The sequence below is a fragment of the Aptenodytes forsteri genome, unplaced genomic scaffold, assembly GCF_000699145.1.
Source record: "Aptenodytes forsteri isolate BGI_AS27 unplaced genomic scaffold, ASM69914v1 Scaffold191, whole genome shotgun sequence".
In the NCBI taxonomy this organism is placed as follows: Eukaryota; Metazoa; Chordata; class Aves; order Sphenisciformes; family Spheniscidae; genus Aptenodytes; species Aptenodytes forsteri.
Genome location: NW_008794630.1, coordinates 720,456 through 735,726, shown reverse-complemented (window position 1 = coordinate 735,726; position 15,271 = coordinate 720,456). Strand labels below are relative to the sequence as shown.

The following is a 15,271-nucleotide window of genomic DNA, read 5'->3' as shown; positions in this document are numbered from 1 at the left end:
ATGAAAAACCCATGTTACTTCCTGCTGGGTGGATATTACGAAAAATAGGGTCTGAGAATGGAAGTGCTCAGGTAGAGAATGTCTCTAAGTTCGGGATGTGATCCTACAACCCCTGCTCCTCTGAGAGCTGCATAGAGCCAAGACAGGCTGCCTTGCGAGATGGTCGAAGACTTTTCTGCTTCTGCAGCGGTACGTGGAGAACGTGAGGTTCCTCAAAGGTGCCTGGGCATGGCTGGTCCTGAAGGGACTGCAGTGTCTCTGTTCCACAGCTGCTGAGACATATATGTGTCTCAGGATAACTGTCTGAACCCCGACATCTGTCTCAAGGTCAGAGCAGAAGAATTTGTTGAAATTCCTGCTTTTTTGGTATCTAGGAAGAGATAAGAACACGAGTAAGACCTTCTCTTTGTGTTTTCCAGGAAGGAATGGAAAGGTCATTCTCACAAGAACTAACACTTCTGAGCCTTTGAACAGGCTTTTCAGTTGAGGTATTTATTATAGCTGCTGAACCATGGCCAGGGGCAGAGCCGAACTGGATGTACAGGATAGACCTCCCCATCCAGCCCCCCAACATGACCCCTTGCACTGACTGCTCTGCAGCGCTTTCTGCCTGTCTTCCTCCATCCAGTCCATGGGGCTGAGAAGTTGGGGACCCACAGCGGTCCTGCTGTGGGATCCCTTGAGTTCCCTGAGACAGGAACCAGTGCGGAGGGCTGGGTCCTGTGCCTGGTTGTCTTTGTGCACCTTCACGCCCCACCGCTGCGTGCTGGATCTAAACAGAGAACTGTTGGGTTAGGCACCTACACCGACAGAGCCGGAGGTGCAGGATCGCCTCCATCAGAGGTCACAGACAAATACCACGGAGCCACTGAGCTGAACACAAGCCCTCACACACGTGGTCGGTTATAAACTGAGCTCCGTTGGCAGTGGGATGCCAGGAACCGTGGAAATGGAGCAGGGGAATACAGTGATCTGACAAACCCACCGGTCCTTGCCCAGAGATGCAGCTACTACAGAGCCTTTCCTTCCTCAGCCCCAGCTATGACAGTGTCGTGCATAAAGAGGAGATGAAAGTCTTGGAGCCATCAGATGCTTTTCTAGTTGGGGCAGAAAGGAAGAATGTGATGGAGTCACAACTGGAAGTCAATCCCATTAATTCTTGTTATGACTCAAGAAGCTCAATTTCCAGACCGCTGCTTTTTCCCCCAAGATTTTTTACACAATTGATGTTATTCACTAGGTAGATAAATTCTCTACTGCTGTTCCACACCAGACAACTTCAGGTGCACCGTGAATTACAACGAGGGAGACATGCAACAAAAGACAACTTTAACAGAGTTATTTTCTGCTTTGGTTAAGTGCCTGGCTGCTGTCACCCAGCTATCTCTGTTCTGACTTATTCTGAGCCTCAGCTCAGAGCGGTTCCGTAAATTCAGTATTACAGCTGGCACGAACGCCAGGGACTCCCAGATGACTCTAGACCATTAGAGGTTGTCTGGCTCTTGGCTGGGCACCGTAACTCAGCTATCAGGTACGTAAAGCCAAGCCGTATTTTGTGGAGCAGCTGAAGTTCTTGAAATATGCTGTTTCTTTGTTGTTCTTGGTATTTCCCCAAAAAGCGACAAACCAGATCATCTGGTCATTTTGTAGTAACAACCCTAGGCCTTTGATGTTATAGGGAGGGGTACCAGGAAGAATGCAGCAAGGTGAGTATGACATAAAATCACTGCGGGTTGTGTTTTTAGATGCTGTGCCCTCAACAATGCCAAGATCAAAGAGTTTTGATCACCCAATTAAGCAGGACTTTGCTTCTGCCTTTTCCTCCACCTCATGTCCCATCCCAAGCTATAGGCAGACTTAGACTTTCGTATTTCAGGAGCAGGAGCCAAAGAGGAAAGGACTCTGTCCCTACAGAGCTCCCAGTTCCTGGTGTTTCTTTAAGTTGGAGGTGGTCAAGGACCACCAGAGAGACACGACTCTGCCCGTGTCTCAAGGCTTCTGCTCGGCTGGTTTCACTCAAGAGGTGGTTGTGATGCCGCCCTTCCGCTTTGAACCACTCTACCCACTCTAGTATCAGGTCCACCCACTATACCAACACGCATCCTCGAAGATGTCATTGAGTCAGTTCCTGTTCCTATGGCACAGCTCTATTCTCAGAAGGGTGAGCTGTTTTTTTCCTGCGACTGGAAAATACACTTCTTTATTTTCCATTCTTTTTTTTTTCTTCTTCTTCTTTCCATTGACACGGATGTCTGGACTCCACAAAGGGCAAAATCAAGGTGGGACAGCCCTTCTTCCTGGGTTGTTTCTAACCCCAGTGGGATTAAAATGTTGGCTATTTCACAAAGAGGCCCATTCATGAGATTATTTTGTCTCCCAAGGTGACCTTTCAGGCCTAAAGGCCTCCAAGGCATTGACAATGCAACCAAAATTGGCCTTTCTCAGAAGTCTCTGGTTTTCCTCAGTCACTTCAAACTCCTCCTGTGATGGAGGTCTGAGGACCCCAAGTCCCGTTCTGTCCCTCTCATCTGGTACACTGCAATGGAGCGATCCCTTCCCGTTAAGCAGGACAGGAGAGGAGCTGCACCAGAAGGCCTCAATGAGAGTCTCCTCTGAGGAGGGCCGGGCAACCATTTTTGACCAAACCCTACATTTTTAGAGTGATGAAAATATCTGAGAAATTCTTGTCAATACCTCAAAATGGATTTGATCTGTGATTTTTCAGAAAATATGCTGAAAAAAGTTCAAATGTTTGTCTCAACTGTTTCATACCAAAGCGTTTTGGATTTGCCACTTAAAACAGTGGCTTTTCCTCTCTCTCCACTTCTCTTTGAAAGTGTTTTTCTTCACCTTGAATGCTGGGAAAACTCTGGAAATATTAGAAAACTTTTGCCTTGATTAAACTGAAACATCCCATTTCCATCTCCTCCTCCCTAAACTGTTTCTTTCCAGTTTGCTTGTACACAGGAGAGCTGCAGGTGGGGTCAAACAAGGACTGAGCTTAAATGAAATATCTCCCCGTCTTGCACCTCGCTCAGCAAAGTGAGAAATGGTTCCCCTACATGTTCTCCCAGTGTCCTGATACCGACATTAAAACTTTCTGTAAGGATCAAGCACCATGGAGAGAGCGTGAAAGAGGAAAAATGGACCCAGGCTTGTGAAGAATCCAGCTTTTTAAACCACTTCTAACTTGTGGCACGCTAAAACGTGTCATTGTTTGCAGCACAGGGCAGCAGTATCCCTGGTATATTTAAGCCAGGGCTGTTTTCCCGCAGCAAAAGGCTTTGTGATGCTTCAGCACCTCTCCAGATTAACGCTCCTTACCACACTTCCTCAGATTTCAGTGTTTATGGGTTTTTTTTACTGAGTTAAGGAAAGGGGTGAAATTCAGCCCTGGTGTTCGTGAGCTCATTAGCACTCCTCAGCAAGGGAGCTGGCACCAGGGGGTTGATCTTAAGAGTTATCTTCTCTTTCCCTCCTCTTCCCCACCCTGGAAAGTGAGGCAATTTGATTCCCTGCTAAGATCCTCCGTGCAGGACCAGGACCCCTGACATGCTGAAATCCACAACCCTTTGACCCGCGAGGTTTTTTCCAGGTACTCGCCACAGATGATAGCACAGTCCTGCGTGACATATGGCTGTTTATTGAAAATATTTTATTGCTTTCTAAAAATCAGTTTTAATAAACTCCAAAGAGATACAGTAAGTAGACCAGCAAAATTATTTAACGAACTCAATTATCCGGCATTTTCTTTCTCTGCAGGAAGAGAGCCAGTTCTGTAAGAACAAGCTGAGAAGACCTGGTTTTGCCATAGTTCACAGAGATTGAGCTTCTCTGACTGCACAGCATTTATGCTTAAGTTCCAGCAGAACTTCAGGTGAAATCAATGGATCAATTCATTGGTTTCAGCTGGAGTCTGATCAGCACCTTGCACCTGAGTCAGGTAAGAATAAGATCAACAGTTTTCAGAGGCTAAACAAGCCACTAACTGCACAGCCATGCAGTCTTTGCCAAGGAAAACTCCTCACGTTGGTTTGAAACTTCTTTTTACCTCCTCCTGGTCAGCAGCTACCACTCTGCACTAAACCTGCACTCTGGAGGAAACGTGCCATGAGATGTGTACAGTTACGCTGTAAGGCAAGAGACCCGCTTCTAGCATCCTCAAATGCAGTGCAGGTGATTCTCCTGAAATTCATACTCTGCTAAGATAACATGGGAAGGGAGGGTATTCCATAACGCTCCAGCACTTCTAAGGAGATATTACTGGAGTCATCAAAACGGTAATTCCACCCTCACACTGACTGTGAAATACAGAAAATGGCATCTCAGACAATGGCATTTCTTTTTAGTGTTGTGTTCTGCGACCTCCATTTTGAGAAGACATATCAGAAGACAGCCCCAGCTCCTGAGGCCATGCTTTGCCTCACCTATTTTAGGAAGTCCACTGTATTCATCAGCACAGGACCTGAATACATCTTCCCTTCTCCCTCTCCCACTTCAAGTTTTATGCAGTGTTTTCCCCCCAACGTGTAATTATGAAACACTTCACGTTACTCTGCACCCCAAACCGAAGGTATTAGCTCCCACTGAAAGGAATAAAGCTCTGTTACTGTGGGGCCAGCCTGTCACCAATATAACACTTTCTTTGGTCACGTGTGATCTTCAGTGAAAGCTGGCAGTCTCCGTAAGTGAAAATTTTACTTCTGGGTGACTGTGGTTCGTAAGTCAGCTTTGCACTGGGATATTTTAGCAGTATCCATAGAAAGATGAGTAAGTCACCCCTGCAGCTGGGAAACCTTTCCCATTCCCCAGTTTGAACTATATGTCATTTCCAGCAAACACCTTCCTAGTGAGCACGTAACCGCTTGACCTGCACGGGAGTCAGAGGCGAGTGTGATTCTCGCAGCCATCATCGGGGGACTGCGCCGGCGCTGTCTCTTCCGAGGCAGCCATGCCCACCCCGTTGCGCACAGCAGGGCTATGATTCGGGTGTTCTTCCCAGCCCTTTGCGGTGCGAGTGCCACTGTTAGGAACCAACGTGTGTTTCTTCTGCACCTGCTCCAGTATCTGCAGCACCTGCGAGCGGGTTGGTAATTAGGGGAAAGCACTGATTTCTTCTCCAGCTATTGAAATAATGCCCTATTCTCTTTCAAGCTACGCGTCTGGGCTCAGCCTTGGGATTACGCTAAGCATTTCTGTCTGCTCAGAGGTCTCTGGGACAGGTGTAAATGGAGAGCCTGCCCCATGGAGGTCCGTGACCTTGGATCTCAGAGCTCTTTCCGCGAACCCATCAGTCTCACCTCGCACATTCCCCAGCAACGTGCTTAGCACAGAGAGGTGCAGTGGTGGTCCGGAGGCAGGATCAGGACACAGGCAACACGGAGCTCTCTTTTTCTGCTCTTTCACACCACCCTATGATAACTCCTCATGCTATCACAGATTTCTTCACCTCCTTATGGAACTAGGAAACCCCCAGCCTGAAACCCACTTAATGGAGATGGAGAAAGGGAGCAGAAGTAAAATCAATATTAACTTTACCTGGGACTTGGGGATGATACCGACTCTGAAGAAACCTATGTTTCCACTGTCAATTTTGGTGCAGTCCACAACGGTGGAGGCAATGTTCTCTGGAGAAGGCCCATCACAAAGAACTGCATCCACCTGAAGAGCAACAGATGCTCACACCAAGTTCCCCTCAGGCACTTGGGAAAAGAGAGGGCAGTTTACCCCTCTCAACAGCAGGTGATTATTATCAAAGGCAACTCTGCTCTTTCCTACCCCACTGTATTGACACTAACTGAGGGCTGAATTTGGAATGAAGGAACTTAATAAAAGCGAAGAGAGAGAGAGCTCTATGGGTTGTAGGTTAGCAGCACAGCAAAGACAGGTTTATGTCAGCTGAGGAGCTTTGAAGAAGTCCCATCCACAAAGCAAATGTGTAGAAAACCAGATTTTTGAGGAGTTAGAGGTGGAAGATTTGTACCAGCTTTTGTTTAAAACTGCCCTCACATAAGCTGCCACGAATATACAAAATGTAGTACACTCAGGATTTAGCAGTGAAATGAAAGACAGTCATTTGAATGGCCAGGACTTATGAAAGTTCTAAAAGCCAAGAACATTTAGAGCTTTGGCACCAGTTTTAGACCAGCTTCAGCTTTAGATGGGAATCCCCTGTGTTCTGACAGCTCTACTCCAGCTGGAGCCCTGGCGCATTCAGGCATTTTATTGCTTGTAAGCAAAGCAGCATTTTTTTGTTGCTCATATCATTCTGTGTTGGAAGATGAACGAACTCACGGTTGTAGGTTAGCAGCACAGCAAAGACAGGTTTATGTCAGCTGAGGAGCTTTGAAGAAGTCCCATCCACAAAGCAAATGTGTAGAAAACCAGATTTTTGAGGAGTTAGAGGTGGAAGATTTGTACCAGCTTTTGTTTAAAACTGCCCTCACATAAGCTGCCACGAATATACAAAATGTAGTACACTCAGGATTTAGCAGTGAAATGAAAGACAGTCATTTGAATGGCCAGGACTTATGAAAGTTCTAAAAGCCAAGAACATTTAGAGCTTTGGCACCAGTTTTAGACCAGCTTCAGCTTTAGATGGGAATCCCCTGTGTTCTGACAGCTCTACTCCAGCTGGAGCCCTGGCGCATTCAGGCATCAGGGGTTTTATTGCTTGTAAGCAAAGCAGCATTTTTTTGTTGCTCATATCATTCTGTGTTGGAAGATGAACGAACTCACGTTGCCAAACCACAACTATACTGTATAAATCAGAAGAAATTTGGTTTCCCACCAAGTTCTGTATTTTACACTGTTCTCTCACTATGACACCAACATGAGGAGTGTCCATGAGATTTTTTTTAATGAGATGCTTTCCCAGAGTCTTGATGTCATCTATTGATTTGCCTACTGGAAACAAAGTGGTTGCATTCTTCCATCCCCACATCTTTTGGGACCAGCCGGAATGAAAAGACACAGAGCCCCAATTACCTTATCTCCCAGCTTGGCGTACACTTGGTTGTGGTGTGTTGTGTCTGCCTCTCCCGTTGGGTTAGCTGACGTGACCACAATGGGGCCAACCTGGTGACGGGAAAATAGGAATAAAAGCTCTGAGCAGGTTTTGCTGTATAAAACAGATGACTTGAACTCTGAAGTTCACTCGTGAGTCTCTGTGACTCTAAAGAGAACTCAGTGTGACTCACCCAGGTAGAGACACCTACTGTGCAGGCAACCACAGTCCCACCAAATCTGTGTACGAGTGACTAACACCCTGCTGAACTGGGGTTTGCTGATGTTGGTCAGGAAAAAACATTTTGGTTTTCAGCAGTAGCAATTGCCAAAGACCTACAATGTCTGTCCTAGAAACGAGCAGAACATGCAGGGTATCACAGTTCCTCCGGCCACATTCTGGACCTTCTGAAGTTATTCTGGCTTCAGATAAGCCCGTGCTTGCAACAGAAGTGTTCTATGTAGGAAATCAGACAAAGTGTCTGTTAATTACATCTTTTCTGGCTTTCTGACCTGGTGGTTATTCCTTTTACCCTCTTTTCTGCAATAAAATCAGCTACCAGCTGCCTGCATACCTCACCCCTTCCTAATGATATTTTTCTTGCAGGAGTTACTCGTTTTAGCACTTTTCACTCCCAAAACCTGTCTGAACATGCTAGGATACTCACTTCATTGAGAAGAGAAAAAAGAGAGGAGAGGTGACATGCCAAGAGGGCTGACAGAGTGCTCCAGCCTCTCACTATCCTCCTCCCCTCCAGCAGGCCAGAGGACCTGGGTGCTAGTGACCGACACCAAGCCTGCTCCCTAGACAGTGGAATGGCAAGGTCTGGTCACCAGCGCTGCTGGGATGAGTGTGCTCTGGCCACTCACCAAGTCGATGAGGTGGGTGGTGACAGAGCAGTCGGGGATGCGGATGGCAACGCTCTGAGGGGTACCGACGTATTTAGCAGAGTCCTTCATTCCCAGGAAGTCCACCCATTCTCCTGCACAAGGAAGAGTCACAAGGCACTTACGGACGTACAGCAGTCCAAACACAATGGTCTTACCAGAAATATCGCCACGGAGCACATGGCGTTGCAGGGATCCGTGACTTAAAGTTGGAGTTTCAAAGCCAAAGCTCTCCAGAGAGCTTGGAAGTAACAGCATTTCCTCACCTCTGGGAACCACCAAGCTAATAGGAGACGGCCAGGCAGCCTCCATGAAGTCCCAGAGGAGGGGAGTGAACAAATGCTTTGCAGGTTCCAGTTGCTTTAGGCTAGAAATCCAGAGTGACATGGGGCGATCCTGAGCCTGGCGCTTGGACCTGGAAAGGAGGCAAGAAAAATGAGCCTGGAAGTAAGATGGGGATTTATTTTCAAGCTGAAAAGGAAATTGTGTTGGCGAGGCCTAGAGTTAAGAGAAGGCGTGTAGGCTCTGCCCCAGGTCACCAGTCTGTAGTAAAAGTAGGACTGTTCAACAGATGACCTGACAGGAAGGGACATTAATGACTATTCCCAATCAGGAATGTCTACTCCAAATCAAAGTTTTAGCTTCTTTCGTAGTGATAGGTGCAAGTCCCAATTGCCCAAGTTCTGAGGAAAACCCACCAATATGAGGGGTCCCGGCTGCTTACAAAAGTACAGCTAGAGGCATTTGTTAAACACAAGAGGGGTTTTGGTTGTGACAATATGTACCTACAAATATGTACAATAACCCCCTGCCCCATTTGTCACTTCTTTGGGTTTCCTTGTGATATCCAAGCTACCTGGCTTCATCACCTGCCAGGAGCCTTCAATATCCTAGAAGACAATTCCAGCTCGACTGCCTCCTTTCCTCATTCAGATTTTCTCCCCCAGGCTCATCACCTTGTTGTTCCCATGAAGGCTAAGCTATGTGTCTCATTGCTCTCGATGGCTGCTGTAGCCAGTACTCAGTAGCAGCTGTAAGTCCTAGAGGCTTCTTTAGACTAGCCAAGGAAGCCCTCACTGGGGCACCAAGACAAATACTTACTGGTGAGCTTTCTCCACAGCATCGGGCCGATTACAGGCTGCCACAAGCACATACACAGTATCTGTGGGGATGCCGCAAGTCCCTCCATTCTTCAGGATATCTGTTGGCATGTGAACAGGGCAGAACCCCTTGAGTGACTAGAAGTGAGGGGCTGTAATTCACGGAGGAGCTGTCACAGGCAAAACAGCCAACTCGGTGCTCTCATCTCCTTTTCCCAACTAACAAAGCTTTTCCTCTGACAGTGCATTTTCTAGCATTCATCCAAGAGGAGATCTGGCATTTAGGGGAGTTCTGGGCCACGTTCATCAGGGCCAGAAGTCATTCAGCCCTGTGGAGAGAGCAAGCACCATGCATTTGCCCTGCTTTCTCTGTACAAAGCTTTCAGTGGTAGCCGCAGCCTGGAGGATTCGTGTATCTCAGATTGGATGAGCAGACAGTGACATGATAAAGGAGAGACAGCAGCAAATTCACTGCTAAACCCAGCTCCTATCAAGGAATTGGTCCTATTCCCCCCATAGTGTATTTAGCTTCTAATGACTCTTGTAGCTTGGCCCACTTTGTCAAAATGTCATCAGATTATCGTGGTTTCCACATCTGGATTGGAAAAATGTTCTTTTAATAATGTTCTGCTACAAAACCTCCCAGAGTTTACCCTCCACCCCCACATTATGCCCTATGTATTTCCCTTACCTGCAATTCTCTTGACTGAGGAAGCTTTCCTGGCAGGCAGGTGAAGGCACTTGGTCATTCCTCCCCCCACACCACTAAGCTGCACAATGGGCCTACCCATTGGTAAGCAGGAGCCCTCAAAGATGCTGTTGAAAAGGGCAGACAGGAAGCAGTAAAAGCTGACCAGACCAAAGATGAGAGCGGCAGCAATGTCATAGCCAGCTGGAAGAGCATGGATGGCATCCAGCAAGAAGCTGACAGCGATGAGCAAGAAAGCGAGGGAATAAAAGAACCAGGCGATGTTTAAGAAGAGTGTGCAGAAGACAATGAAGCCATTGAAAAGCATGAATGCAATGATGCCTACGGCTGCGTGGAAGCTTCTGGTAGTGCCATAGAGGCCACCATATCTTGCCAAGCCCCAGATGATCCACATGACAGCATAGAGAATGAAGACACTGCTCTCCAAGGTTTTACCCCGGGCAAAGGCCACCGAGCCGCCTAGAAGCTTAAGGATCCCACCAGCTACCACTACCCATGGAATTACAACAGTAGCAAGTGGAGCCTGGGGGTCTCCTGTCATTGTTATAGCAAAAGAAGCGAGGACACTGCATGCATAGCCAAGTACTTCTGCATCTGCATACTTGGAATACCCTAGGTAGGGAGCGTGAAGGTCAGCCCCTTCACGAATCTTCAGAAAACTGCTGCGAGCAAGTAGGGCCTTCACAGCACCCTTCCCTGTTGGGATCTTGGCACTTGCTTTCACATTGTACAGGTGAATTAGAGTCATCAAGGCTGAGGCCACAAAGATGGCCACATCCACGCCTTGGGGTCCACCTTCAAAAAATCCCTTGGGACGGCAAGCTAATGCAATGCAGTAGGCCACATAAAACAGCAAATACAGGCCATCCACTGGGCTCTTAAGAGTGAGAAAAAGAGCCAAGACAGCAAAAAGAATTGAGAAAACCACCAGGAATGGAGTAGGGAAAGATGGTTCCTCTGGTTGCCAGATCGGGTACAGAAGGCAATAGCCTCCAGCAAATTTCAGGATGGAAGTGAAACCAAAGAATGTAGCCATTAGTACATCCATTGCACGGTATGATAAAATGCAGATGCCAATCTGGTAGATCCCAGCTGCCCACAGCCAGGGCACTTGACCGATAAATAGTTTGCCAGTGACGCCCAGGAGCCTGCAGCCGAAGACACTGGCAGACAGCATGTTCAGGATCAGACCGGAGACTGCAAAATGATTCATGCTGCCTCTGGTGGATTGCATCTGTTCATGGGTCTTTTTCTTGGCCAGATCTGTGCCAGGGAGGGCAATTTTCTCTTTGGTTAGGAAATAGAGAATCCTTCCCAGAGCAAAATAACCACCAACCAAGCAGACAATCATATAATTGCAAGCCACAGCAGAGGAACCGAAAGCTGTGCTATAATGCATGGCAACTTCATGAGCACTGGCAAGTGAGACAGCAGAAGCAATCATAGCTAGGACGACCTCTCTGCAAAGGAAGCCCACCACTGCAATAATGAGTAGTGCCAAAGTAAATGTGACCAGGCCAGGCACCAAGGCATTGCGGAAATCACCAGTGTCGTTCAAAACTCCTTGCCCTCCCAGGATGAAGACCACTCCATAGCCGCACCAGAACACTGACATGGTCAGGCAGAGAGACGAGAACAGGGAGGCATTTCTTAGGCTTCTCCGAATTCCTGTGAAAAAAATTACAATGGAGACAGAACTGTGATTTCGAGACAGTAGGCTATGGAAAGCGGTAGTTAGGACAGGCGGCTGTGCTATAGGCACACGGTGTGTTGGAAGCACGATCACTATGCTAGCATGGAGCTGCACAAGTCCTGCATGATGCTAGACAGAGCTATCATGAGTTTGGGCAGGTCCGCACCATGCCACATTACACTGTGTAGACATGACCCTAGAGGCTCCATCAGCACAACACTTTGTGTTCATCAGAATGCCTGAAGTGAGCTCAAAGTACTTGAGTTCCTTCAACTAAGTACTGTACCAGGCCTGGTACGCTGTTTGCCCTAATGAAGTCGAGGTTCAGCAAGCCATTGTCTTATCTTCTTCATGACGCCTACAAGACTCAATAACAAGACCATAATATATTAATGCAAATCAAGTCGTGACACCTCTTTCTTTTGGGTTGCCTGCTGGTTTGTTTTGTTCCTGCTGTAAGCCGTCAGGTCCAATGTTTGAACCACAAGTGTCATACAACCTGCTGGGTCCCCATAAATAATTGGACCTTCTCAGAAGACAGAAGCACAGGAATTGCAAAACTCATTTCTTCTCAAGAACTATCCTGCTTGGTATCCTGATCCCCAAAACGACAAAGACCTTGATTTAAAATACTTCAGGTTGAATGGAATGCAACTACTACCCCCAAACAATATCACGAGGTACCTTATTTTTACTGCTATGCTTTCTTACCTCATGATGTGAGGATACTGATCAGCACGGATAGACCTGAAAGCTTCCTTCCAAGCTGGAGCTTTGTAATGGACCTATGCTTCATTTCTTCTTCAAACTGATACAGCTTTGTGAGACAGGCTCAAGTTGGGAAGGGAAGCAAGAGCTCTGCTGAATGAGTCCCCAGGCTACAGAGGACCGTAATCACACAAGTATGTGTGATTATATGATTATATACTTGGATATGTGTTCCAAGTATCTCTTGGAACAAGGGGGCACAGAAATTCCTGCCTTTGGTAGGAGGCTGTTGATTCCCACCAACTGTGAAACATCACCTGCCCAGTGGTCCATTCCCTATGGTCCCATCAATACAGCTGCTTCGAAGTGCTTTCTACTAATGCTTTGTGCCACCACTGACTGAGAGAAGAAGTGGACCTATGTTTTATGGGTTAAAATACGTAGTCTCTCTCCCAAGCTGTCTGCTTTGTAGAGGAAAAACTACCAGCATCAAATCTTGGATTTGCATGTCCTCATCGCTCCAAGTTAAAAAGGAGAAATAACTCAGCATTCATTCTAAAAAGTGTGGACTTTGTTATAGCCAGTGATTTTTTCTCTCAGATAAGTAGATCTCTTGGCATTTACACATCGCCATGCCATTTCAATCCACAGAAGCCTAAAGTACTCTCAGAAAGCCTGGGAACCGTTTTTAGAGAAATCATGTATTCAGTCTGTTAAAACTCTCAGAGATCCTGGTAAAGCATTTGTTCAAAACTAACATTGATTTTCTTTGGTTGCCTATATAGGAAAAATTTGCTGTGCTGTCATACTCCTCTAGGAGAATGAATCAGTGGTCTGGCAAGGCTGCCACGGTTTGTATAAACCTGTGGGCAAAGCAGACCAAATACATGCAAAGCTGTAGAAGGGGAGGCCTTGAAGCTGGCCATGCTCCGAGTCTTACCTGCATACGCCAAAAGAGACGATAAAATCAGCAGAAGGACTCCTAGAGCTGTGCTGGGGATCAGAGGGGCTGCTCTGGGTAAACCGTAGAAATGCACTGCCAGTAAGAGTGATCCTGTGTGTGACCAGGGAGGTGAGAAAAAAAGAAAGAGCTTGTAAACTTTGCCCAAAAAACCAGGAGAGAACCAGAGTGGCAAGAGCAGGGAATAGAGGAAAAAAAAAGCGGTACAAGATCTGAAAATAATGAAATCTAAGGAGCTGGGGATGTATGTTGTAACTTGGTTTGTGTCCAAGGTCTCACCTCTTTCTGGGTGCCTAGTTTTAAGAAACTTGAACTTAATCATGTTTGAAAGTGCTCCCCCGTTGTCAGAAAAAGGTAAAAATCAGCTCTCCCATTCCAGTTACACAAAAGGCAGGCAGACGCACGCACAGTCTACAGATGATCACGTAAGCCGTGTGCCTACAGAAAACTAGCCTAAAAATGCCAAGGGGCAGCACTCAGAGAGATGAAACGCAAAGAAGGAGCAAATGAGAGGGAGTGAACACGGAAAACAGAGCTGCAAGGAAAACTGCTAGAAAAGGAGAAGAGAGGAAAGTGCATCCAAATAAAGATCGTTTATGAAAATGACTACCAAAAAGTTTTGATTTGCTTCCCACCCAGGATGGATCGAGTACAAAATTTCAGGCCAGCACTTTAAAGCCAAGACAAATATTTTGTTGGCTGCTGAAATAGGCACGGGGATCTCTGGATCGAACAGCTTTACCCAGGCAGAGAAGATTCAGAATAAACAGACTCTTTAGCCCCCTTTGAGAAGGGGGTTGTCCACGAAAGCTAGTCCCAACCCCATCTTCCCATGCCAAGAAGACTCGATCCCTACCTGCAGAAATGCCCAAGAGCCCTGTGGAGGAATGCAGTGACTCAGCTTTTCTGTCTGCCATCGCAGAGTCCGCCGAAGACCCAGATGCGGGCTGAAATGCTACCTCTCTTTCCTCCCTAGCTCTTTATAACCAAACCAACTCCACTGGCCTGCGTTCCTCCCTGCTCTCCACCCCTTTTCCCTACAAACATCTTCTGTTAGTGTTCCTTTCCGCATGCGGGAGGAAATGCAAACGAGCTCCTTGCTGCAATAAATTTCAGTCTGTGAGTCAGCATGGACTGCTGGTAGCTCCCTCCAGGGGCCTGTTAATTTTACTGTTGATTAACCCTTGTTAAAAAAGACACTTGAAAAATAATGCTGAGGGTTTATTACTATTACTGCCTTTTTGCTACTGCCAGTGAGGAAATTACACCGGTTAAAATTAAGGGTTTTTGAAGAATCATTCTTGCTGGAGCAAACAAGTACTTTGCAAGCCCAGGAGCTCCTTGGGAACCAGTTATTTCTCCTAACACTGGCCACGGTCCTGCTGTTTGTCCCTGTCACAGCTGTGAATGCCTGGCACCACTGTCCTGCGCTGGGCAAACCCAGGGCAGATTCAGTGCCATTCCCTTAAAGGTGACTTCTGTCCATGGGTCACTCCACATCTATCTAACCCAGGCTCTTTGTGCACACTCACGGGGAACTCCTCCTAAGTGGTTTTCATGAGCGAGGTGTCGATGCAAACATGCCGTCCGGAGACCAGCAGTGTGAGGATAAATCTAGAGGAGCCTTGCTGGCTTTCCAGGAGAACCGTGCAGGCAGTGAGTGAGTATCAGTCATTGCCATGGTCGCTGCTGTATCCCAAAGGCGACACGAAGGACCTATTCACAGCTTCCTACGGCTTCCCATGGAGAATGTATGATCAGGGCATAAAGGTCTTTACCAATGGAGGAGAGGCTGCAGAAAGCAGTGGACGCTGGCCTCGGGATCATGTTGGGTCATGCGTCAAGCGGGAATTAGGCGGAGAAGTGTTCTGTGAGAGCTAACAGAGCTTTGAAGGAAAACAGGGGCAACACTTGCCTGCACTCGTGTACATTCCTCCATTGTTTTGTTCGTGTGCAATGGACCGGTGTAGGGCCTATTTCCGTGAAGGACTCAGCTCCTGTTCCCATAGCCCCAGTTAAAGCAAATTCCACTCTCAGCCTCTTGACAAGATAAAAGATGCAGAACAGTGTAAAGAGCGTCACACTAATATTACTGGGCTGGTCAAGGATGACTCTGTAGAGGCCCTACAGCAGCAAGCTGTGATGTTCCTCTTGGCAGATCCTGTTCTGTGTTCCTCTATAAGTCATGGTCCACAGTCAGGGCTGGA

General features: G+C 47.1%; 1 protein-coding gene across 1 annotated transcript; it reads right to left on the bottom strand.

Annotated features, from left to right (window-relative positions):
* Positions 1-4,881: 4,881 nt before the first annotated feature.
* Positions 4,882-14,995, bottom strand: LOC103894128. Its single transcript, XM_009273450.1, has 10 exons — positions 14,974-14,995; positions 13,921-13,965; positions 13,044-13,157; positions 9,685-11,370; positions 8,995-9,094; positions 8,160-8,308; positions 7,876-7,988; positions 6,988-7,077; positions 5,539-5,661; positions 4,882-5,076 (listed from the first exon to the last, which is right to left on the bottom strand). The coding sequence occupies exons 1-10, from the start codon at positions 14,993-14,995 to the stop codon at positions 4,882-4,884; spliced, it is 2,637 nt and encodes an 878-aa protein (XP_009271725.1).
* Positions 14,996-15,271: the final 276 nt, after the last annotated feature.